General features: G+C 37.3%; 1 protein-coding gene across 1 annotated transcript in view; it reads right to left on the reverse strand.

Moving 5' to 3' along the window:
• Positions 1-9,836, reverse strand: part of LOC132143366 (glypican-5-like) — a 163,234-nt gene extending 153,398 nt beyond the window's left edge. Inside the window, exons 1-2 of the mRNA XM_059553523.1 lie at positions 9,428-9,836; positions 4,946-5,107 (exon numbers count right to left, since the gene is read on the reverse strand). Coding sequence (XP_059409506.1) covers positions 4,946-5,107; positions 9,428-9,578 — 313 coding nt within the window. The 5' untranslated portion in view covers positions 9,579-9,836. The remainder of the gene's footprint in view (positions 1-4,945; positions 5,108-9,427) is intronic.
• Positions 9,837-10,136: the final 300 nt, after the last annotated feature.

The raw sequence follows: 10,136 nt of genomic DNA on the forward strand, positions 1-10,136 counted from the left end.
CGCCACTAATTAAACAACTGCAAGCTCTATTTAGTCTTGAGCCAAAAAAGCAACATATGAACAATTCAATTGTGCTGTGGTTAGTTTTTATTGGTGTAGATGTTTCTTTAAGTCTCCCTTTTCTGCACAATAGACTATTATCTGTACACAGTGAGTCTGTTTTGTTGTTTTGTGCCTGTTAAAGGTTTAATTTTCTTCACTGTCATGGCAAGGGTGATGAATCACTGCCTTGTCTCCATCTGTATCAAATAGAAATACATAATTAATGGGCTTGTGTGTAACAAATGGGAACATTAGTCCTTAATTTCATCTTGCTCTCCCTGGTGTGACGTGAACACTGTCTGCATGAGCTATTGGTGATTAAATTAGGACTGCAGATCATCTGGGGTCAGTGGACTTGCAATGGACCCGTCTTGTCTTTCATTGTTCCTGTCATCATCATTACGGTACACAGACTTCTGCATCTGATAGCTTAGCCTATCGCTGTGAAATATGCAGAGGGAGTTTTTTTAAGCTTTGCATTGGTGCATGACAATTTGTTATCAGTCCACGATTGGTGGAACTTCATAATCACTGGAGAAACGTAGCATTACATCACTTGTTCACCAATTGATCATCTGCAGTGAATTGGTGCCGTCAGAATGAGAGTCCAAACAGCTGAAAAAAACATCACAATATCCCAAAAGTAGTCCACACCACTCCAGGCCATCAGTTAACATCTTCTTGACATCTTAACATCTTCCTTCAGTGGAAAAAGTCCATCTCCTGTTGTCCTCTTACATCAAAATCACACAAACGCATTTGTTTAGAGCTATTTTGGACGGTTTTGGGCTGGTAAACGGTGCTTGATTTGTGCACATTTCTCTCCTGATTCAGACCAGACGACTTTTTCACTGGAGGAAGCATTATTATGGACTCGTATTTTAGCTGGAAGCAATTGTTTGACGTTTTTTTTTTTCTTACAAACACAGCTTTTCTCTTTACAAGATGTTAACTGATGGACTGTAGGGGTATGGATTACTTGTGGATTATGGTGATGTTTTTATCAGCTTTCCATTCTGACGGCACCCATTCACTGCATTGGTGAGCAAGAGATGTAAAGGGTCATAGTTTTTGGGTGAACTTCTCCCCAATAAGTTTCCATACAATCTTTTGCTTTCTAGGAGGGAAAATTCTGTAATAAAAAGCTCTCATTTATAATACCATTTCACTCGTTTTTCACAATTCAGCAGGTTGCTAGACTAGTAAACCACAAAACATCAAGATATTTGCAGTAACGCTGGCAGAAAATGTTCATAACACCTGAAATGATGATTCACACACTTTCAAAGTGATTCACTGTGAATCGAACAAAAAGCCAGAGGCCTCTGCACAGATTCTGCTAATTTTCCTTCCATTTTCCTTTAAAAAGTATGCCTACTCAAATACTTTCAACAAGTGACTTCCAGGTATTTTGCTCACTCAACAGTGCAATTTTGCTCTCACCAGTGAGGCGCTCTTAAGAAAACATCTCGCCCTCTTATCCCAGCCTCCGTCTCGGAACAGATTGCCGTTTTCTGCATCATCTGCTTGGGCATTTCACGATATCAGCTCTCCACTGAAGCAGAGCTCACTTTGATGTCATTTGGCAATGTTGGGGAAGCAAAAAAAAATAAATAAGGAGAAAATAAAAGGTGTAATAAGTTTAGCCGATGGCCTTTTCAACAAGCAACCTTCAGCCAACTGAGAGGCCGCGACTCCAGCTCCACAGGAGCATGTTTGTCTTTAACCTGGGGCCGTAAAGAGTCTTTGCGTCAAATGTGCAAATATGCTGCTGCCCACTGAGAGAGACGCCGGTCAACTCTCTTTCTTTCACTCTAAGAGAGGTTTGCCATCATGCCATGGCAACCACAACTATTAATCTTACTGGCTAGGAATAATCCACCGACCAAAAATCTGCAACCAGAAATTCAAAAGGCAACAAAGAATAAAGTACAAGAAATCACCATCAATATAAAAAGAAAGAAAAAATGTTTTGCATTTAGAAAATAAGCCTTAGTGTCAACGAATTTGCATTGTGACTTTATGAAATTTAAGCAAGTTTAAAAAAATATAACTAAAAAGTTATGTGAATATATATATGAAATCGAACTTTAGATATATACAATTTTTATACATTTTAAAAAATGTATTAAATAAATTACGTAGGTTATAAAATGAAAATTAATTGAATCTAAATACCTGATCATTGAAAAAAAATTGTTATATTTATTTACAATACATTTTGATTTTACATATTTATATATTGAAAATTTTGAATGTGTGTAATATATATATATATATATATATATATATATATATATATATATATATAAATAAATAAACATTTAATATCACCATGCTAATATTAAAAAACTGCATTTCACGTCAACATGCAAATATTAAAAAATAGATAAATTATCAGAAGACGTATATTTAAGTGGTGGTGATATATTAATATCTAGCACACAAGCAGGGACCAACAGTGCACCTTCAGGAAACTTTACACAGCTACAGTCCAACTGCGCAAATATACGGTCCTCACAATACACACATGACTGCATGATTTACAGTGGGGAAGTAGAACAGTCTAAAATGCAAACAAGTCTTGTAGGCAAGCAGACCATCACCTTGTGGTTGAATTCTCACAGTATGCAGTGGTTCAAAAGCAATTCCTAGCAATCTAATCTTCCCAGCATCTACACTGTACACATCTCCAACTGAAGCTGAAGTTTAATTAGGAAAAGGTGCAGATTTGTTTCAAAGACAAAACTATTCACGTTTCTTAAAGACAAACCGCATTATAATTTGGGTTCGATCTAACCTCATAAAAATGGTAGCAAACCCACATTTCACTCGACCACCGAAATCAAAGCAAGTAAAACAAGATGTTGCAGTGATTTCTCCAAACGCCCCAAATGACAGAAACTGCATGCATTGTTTAAAGACAGTAAAACACATGGGAAAAGTGACAGGATGGGAAGGATTGGGAAGCTTGAGTTTTAGATGTACTGATTTTATCGGCAGATGCTGAAAGCCAATCATTTTTAAACTTTTAAACTTACAATAAAATGCAATACAATACTCTTATTGAAAAATACATATACATAAAAAAATTTAATGTTAATATGTCCATTTTAAAATTTGTTGAAAATAATGTCATTATTATCCCTATCCAACCAATGCTAAAAAAATATATATTTATCAGTATCAATAGGGATGCACAATATATTATGAACCAGGTTTCTCACAGGATATGTAGGGTTTCATTCATTGTTTTCATATCTGTTCAGTAGAGCGTTGGGTATCATATAGAAAAAGGTAATAGCTAGTTAGACACCAGGAGGCTGAGATTGGGCTCTGTAATATGGGGTTAATCTCATAAAATGAGTCTTGTGATTAAACACCATCAGGGCTCTCCCTGAGTCTACGCCCAACAAAATGTGCAAAATGTTTTTAAGTACTATGGTAACTGCCACCTGAATACCACTTTTCCAAATGATGTGATATAACAGGTCTTGAACTGAGATAAAAAGGGCCCTAAACCACAAGAGAAATAACCCAAGAGGTTTGGTTTAATGACACAGTCTGGACTGTGGGGAAACTCTCACACTAATGTTGTCTTCCAGTGTAGGCAGTAAACAGAAGCGTGTCTACACCTGCATGGGACTGTCAGTCAGTCACAACTCAGAAATGCAAGTGCAATGCAAAAGAGAGGAAAACAACAGGATCATTTTTACCACTGTGAAGCTGTGCTGTTTACTGAAACTGAACACTGCTGTCTTACAGCAGATGTGAAAACAAGAGATGAAGCCAACAGCTGTACACACTCTATGAGAGAAAGAGATGCGCAGTAAATCAGTAACCATGCTGATATCGGCAAATACTCAATCTTCAGCTTTGTATGCATATATATATATATATATATATATATATACATTTTGATTTTCTATATATTCATAGTATATATTAACTTTATTGCTATTTTCAAACAGTGTGAAAATTATCATATAAATCAAAATACAGTCAAAAGCTTTTTCTCTGCTCCAATGTTGCCATTTTTAATGCATTTGCTTTTTGTAAGTCAGTATAGATTTATAATAGTGACCATTTTCAAAAATAATGTCTGACTATCAGTATTGGCAAAGTGTATAAACAGACATGTAATGCAGCATCACTTCACTCACTTTCAAAGTCAGAATAAAAAGTGACAGTTCGCTCTTGATGTAATGGAGACTCTTAATCTTCACTCTTCTGGCACATTTACAGCAATCCAAAATCTCACTGCACTCACAGTGAACCGGCCCATCATGAGCCACTACACACTGACTAACCACCTTTGTGGAACCTGAACCCGAGCCTCTTCTGAGAATCCGCGGTAGTGCACAGAGAGGTTTTTGTCAGGAGCGGTGCATCTTCTTGCATCAGCACTTATGGGAGATTACAGGTTATCCAGGTTTGTCATTTGGTTCAGATGAAGGATACCCTCCTCCTCAAAGGTGCGTAGGCTCCTATGACCTCATATTATGAAGCTGTGAAGGGTTCAATTAAGACCTCAAAACAAGCATCTTGGTGTACACCTCATCAAGGAAGCCATTAATTCACAAACCTTAAACGAACACTGGTCGACCTGAAATACTGAAAAGACAGCCCTTGGAACTAAATCACATATTGTGGGTCTCGGGGAAAAGTATACACTGACAATACTTTACTGTACACCATGTAAAATGTCTGGAAACAAACTGACATCATACCAAACAAGAAAACCAAAAAGTGCTCAAGTTTTAAATAAACTGTTGATTTTTCAAACTTCTGATGAGCTTTAAAACAGAGTAAAAACACATTTTGTGGTAAGAGAACTGAGGAATCATCTGCTAAGCATTGCAGACAATTAACCAGTACTAGTCTCCAAAACCAATTAACTAACCTTGAAAAGCAGCCACGTTGCGTGAGATGAGGAACTTCAGACTAGAGCTGGTTGTTTGGAGGAGGTTCTGGATGTCCCGTCGCGCTGCCACCTGGTAACGCTCCTCCATCTTCTTGGTGCAGCACGTTAGATTCTTTGACAAACAAACCTGAAGATCTGAACCTGTTGAGATGAAGGTTGGGATTGTTAACCAAGGTGGATATGTACTTCTGCATCTAGGAGAAAGTATGTTTTCTGTCAACAGTGACAGTTTTTCTTCACCTAAACAATCATATAAATAGATACATTATACATTATTTTTTATTATTATAATTAATTAATCATGTTCTCACCAAATTTCTGCGTATAGGAAAATGTTTTTCTAAATCACAAAAAAAAAAAAAAAAAAAAAACATAAGTTTATCTAGGAAAAAAATTCTACATTTTTATATTAAATACAAAAATACTTATAATTATTATTATTATTATTATTCATCAAAAAATTATATAAAATGAAATTAAAAATGCATTAACTAGTCTATTATTGTTTTATTAATTATGTATATTATATCACCTAGACACAACATATCAACATCCTAACAACCACCCCAGAGCAGCCTAGCAACTGCATGGCAATCGGTAAAAATAGCATTGTGGCAGACACAGCTCATTTTATTTATTTTTTCACAGTATCTTTACATTTAGAGATCCACTTTTGTTATGGACCATTATCAGACTCATACCACCACCGGCTGGTCATGAAACTCCACGTTTGTGCAAGCTGCAGCAGGCTGGTAGGGTGGAGGAGATAAAAGGGCTGATGTCTCTAGCCATCAAAATTCTTATCCCACTGAGATCCGACAAAAACTTTCCATCACTACAAACCCCCCTCAAAAAAAGGTCAGTGCGAATGACAGCACCTAAGGGGGCTTTAGCTCTAGGAGAACAGCACGGGACACGTCAGGACAAGCCAAGTTTTGCTAAAGATACTATCACCACACCACCACACAATGTTTCGAGTTCCTGAGCAAGATGCAAAGGAGATGGCTTGAGGAAAGGAATTCATCTCGGTCTCGCTAGAACGAAATGAAATCACCCCAGGAAGTGTTTATTTCTCACTCACAACCCGTTAGACTTTTCAGTGTAATCACCTGAGAGAATAAATCCACCCAACTGTGAACTTTCCACCCTCCCTTTTTGCCCCGGTTTCACATGATTCAACAGGCTGAGAGATTTGGGAACTGTTGAAGACGACTGAAGAAGGGACTCCTCGTCAGTCATCCCACAGACCTCCTTGATGACACGTTGCTGCTTTTACGTTTTGTACTCACTGGATAGAAATCGTGCTACATTCACAATGTTTAATGCAATATTCCAGTTTAGAACACAAGTTTAATTCATATCTTTGGATGGAAACATAGCTATTTTCAAAGTAAAATGCCCATGAGTAGCATTCAGATTTATCCAAAACAGCTGGACTTAATTCTGAAAGGTTTTTTTATTTTATTTTTTTACATTGGTTTATATATGCTATATATTGTGGCAGTGCATAAATTAATTGTACAGCAAGTGTCTAATAATTTACCACCGACAGTAAACCTAACCTATAGTGTTAAAAAGCAAATGCGAAATAAAAATGAATTTGCTGAAGCAACCATGGCATTTTAGCTGGCTTCAACAAGTCTTTAAACTCTTAGTGCTATTCCTGTTTCACAGGACTCTGACCGGAGCAGTTTTACTGCACCAGGTGAGCTACCGAGCAAGTTTACTTCATCAGAAAAGCCACACACATGAAGCTGGTCATGTGATTCAAATGTCAAAATGCATTAGTTTACAAATATGCACTTTGATAAGTGTTTTACATGAAGGCACTATGAAGAAATTACCACAAATGCCCAAGTTTGATCAAATAAAAACAAATGTAATGTGAGGCTAGGGTTTTTATTTTGCTAGCAGCGACATGCTGTTTCAGGGGTCTGTACGAACGAAGCAATGAAAAGTGTGATTTGGAAAAGACGGTGCATTTTACAAGCTTCTCGGACAAGAAAAATGTCTGGCACACACGTCAATGCTACATTAATGGGAACTTACAGAAATAAACACCTTTGAGGAACCGTTTAAATGTCAACATGACTATTTTTAAGTATTTTATTTACCCACCCACTAACTATGGTGGTCAGTTTATTATTTGATGTTTTAGGACCTAAGCTCTCACACGGGTCATGTGGTGGGGGATATAATTGGCCTGAAAATCGCTGGACATCAAACAGTTTGCTTTGCTCCTAACATCCAAGATTGGAAGCAGAGAGAAGAAAATCAGAGCAGCATAGAGAAAACAGCAATGAAAGTCTGTCCTTCAAGATAACTTCCATCCCAATGCCTTGTTTGCTCCTCAACATTTTAATAAAACCAAAGAGTCAGGAAAGCTTTGAATATTTCTTTGTAAAATAAAACCTGAAAGATGGGGTGGGAGTGAGAGCAAAACAGAAGAAGCTCTCAATGCAAATCTCTCAAGATGCTGTTGATAGAGTCGAATAAAAATGTATTAATGAATATCTTCAACAAGGTCAAACTTGATCTGTAATTATTTACAGTACATAAGTCTCTGCACATATATCATAAGCTTAAGAGAGAAAGCATGACATCATGCACTTGTTTTTACAGATGCACATAACTTACACACATAAGCCTAATAATGTTTTCTCTAGACCCGTCCAAAAGAGGACAGCAGAAAATGTGACAAAAAAACAAACAAACAATCACTACAGAAATAGACATTTTTAATCAAAATGGCACTTGGTTGCCCTTGTCAAGACATCATCTTTAGGAGAGGCTGTTAAATGTGCAGTACAAAATATAACCGTATGATCTGATTCCAAGTCAATTACTATAACTAAAGTTAATTACCTGGTCTGTATTTTAAAAATGTTTCATAAAACTAAATCACAAAGCTGTAAATTTTAACAGTTCCCAGTATCCCGACCAAAATCTCTGGAGTTCAGGATGAGCAATGAATACAAACACCTTGCATTACAACTTTACCAGCAAACCACACAACCCCTAGCTCTAAATTCCTGTAAAACTCAAAAACAAACTTCTTCCAAGCAGCACTTTGAAGTGCGCTCCATTTGATGACCTCGGTGGGAAACCGTGTACACGCTGTTCTCCTCAAGACACTTAGCATCCATTAACACAGCAAAGTTTGTCAAACTGGTTAGAGGTTGCCTTCCTCCTCTGATAGAAGCATCTAGAAACTATCAATAACCATTATTTGGGAGGCCAAAAAACTAGTTTCAGATCTCAAGAGCAAACTGGAAAGATTATCTAAACAACCTGACAAAGAGCGTTTCAGAGGCTCAGAGATCACAAACCAAACAGTCCTCGGAGATAATGTACATGACAGCTGTTTAAACCAAACAGAGCATCTTCTCCTGACTAATTACAGCTGTATTTTGCAGTCAAGTGACACTAGTTAGTTTTTAACCTGTGTACTTGATCTCGAAAAGTGATTTGAGAAAACAGCAAACTGGTTTTAAATCTCAGCTTGAGGCTGAATAACAAGTAAACCACTTTGAACTGCAGGGTTTGATGAAAAACTGGGATATGTTCAGTATCGACCCAAATTCATATTTTTTTGCAAACCGATTTGTTTTTGCTAGATGCTGGAACCCTTCTGAACACCAAAAAAGGAAAAGATTACACATACATATATATACACATATACAAACACAAGCATAGCCTATTTATATTATAGCAATTCCCTGTGGAAGATAAGTCGTGTACGAATCCTATAAACTTCAAAGCACGCAGTACGCAGAATCTTCCAGCCAACTTCAGATGTTCTACTTCCACTTTTAGTAGCCTGAATGTGCTTTTCTTGAAAGTCAACTGAAAATATTTGGTCTTAAGTCTTTCGAGTGAAGCGAAACAACAGCATGAGACACCATTCATTACCAGAGTTTATTTGAAAAGTAATGCCCTTCAGTCCCAACAGACTGTCTTTGAGTCGACGATTATTACCTCAAACTTCTAAAGCCGGTAAACGCGCCCCACGGCGAGGAAATGAGCAAAGCGTCTTGAAAGCGTCATATAGCATATCAAGCGATTAAATATTTGGGGTGAATTTCACGCAGTTAATAAAACTTTTCAAATCTTGTACATCTTTGAAGCGTGGGAAGTGAACACGTTAAAGGTTTTCTAACTGAAATGACAACAGGTTTAACAGCTTTCGAGCTGAATTTCAGCTTACTTATTTACATTAGCTAAGCGTTTCCGCATCAAGAATGAATTGAGAAAGATTTATGACTAAAACTCCAAACTGTGTACTAAATCTTTACTATTTAAAAAACCTGGCATCTGTTAGATAGTTTATATATTAAATGACCATCTTTACATCTGTTGTGGGAAAAGGAACAAAATATGAATAGGTTACTAACTGTGGCACAAAATCAGAATGTGTTGGAGACAGTGCATCTCTGACATGTCAAACTCAATAGATCTTACCTGTTCTCGGGGTTTCAGGTATTGATTTTACAGGTCCGATTTCCTTCGACTGGAAAACTTTACGCACTTCATTGCAGTTCATTAAAGTCCCCCGACATGGATCGATGAAAACCGCAAAAATCGCATAAACCAAAACTCCACGCATCCCCATTTCCAGAGGCGTTTACCCTTCCGAGTAAATAAACTAGAAAAGCGGTGGTGTCGTATAGGCTACGTCTCAAAACTCAAACAGCAGTGATTTTAGGTGAAGAAAAATATTTTCAAGAGATTGTGCGTGTCACACTCACGCGCCTGAGGAAGGGTTTCGCGCAGGAGCTTCAGAAAGAGCGCAGTGAGTATGTTAAGAAAGACGGAGCTGTCAAGAGAGAATGGGCGGAATCCTCAAAAAGAAGAGCCTCTAACACACCATCTACACGAAGCGGACTCATATCGACAGCTTAATTACATCATTTTACTAATTAAGGGAGCGTTTTGAACCATAAAAGGCTAAGACAAAAGTCTAGGAGCTTTAAAACTTTATATATGCATATACAGGCACGTATTCCTTTACGTTAAATATTGCGATTAGTCAGCAGGAGCTAAATGTATGCGCGCGCTAACAGAATTCGCTGTTGCTTGATATGGTAACCATAGCAACAGCGGTTCGATTGAAGTTACTGTAATAGTTACATATTAAATAGACAACGTAACAGTTACTGCGCTAGGCGCG

This window comes from Carassius carassius, chromosome 7 (genome assembly GCF_963082965.1).
Source record: "Carassius carassius chromosome 7, fCarCar2.1, whole genome shotgun sequence".
Classification (NCBI taxonomy): domain Eukaryota; kingdom Metazoa; phylum Chordata; class Actinopteri; order Cypriniformes; family Cyprinidae; genus Carassius; species Carassius carassius.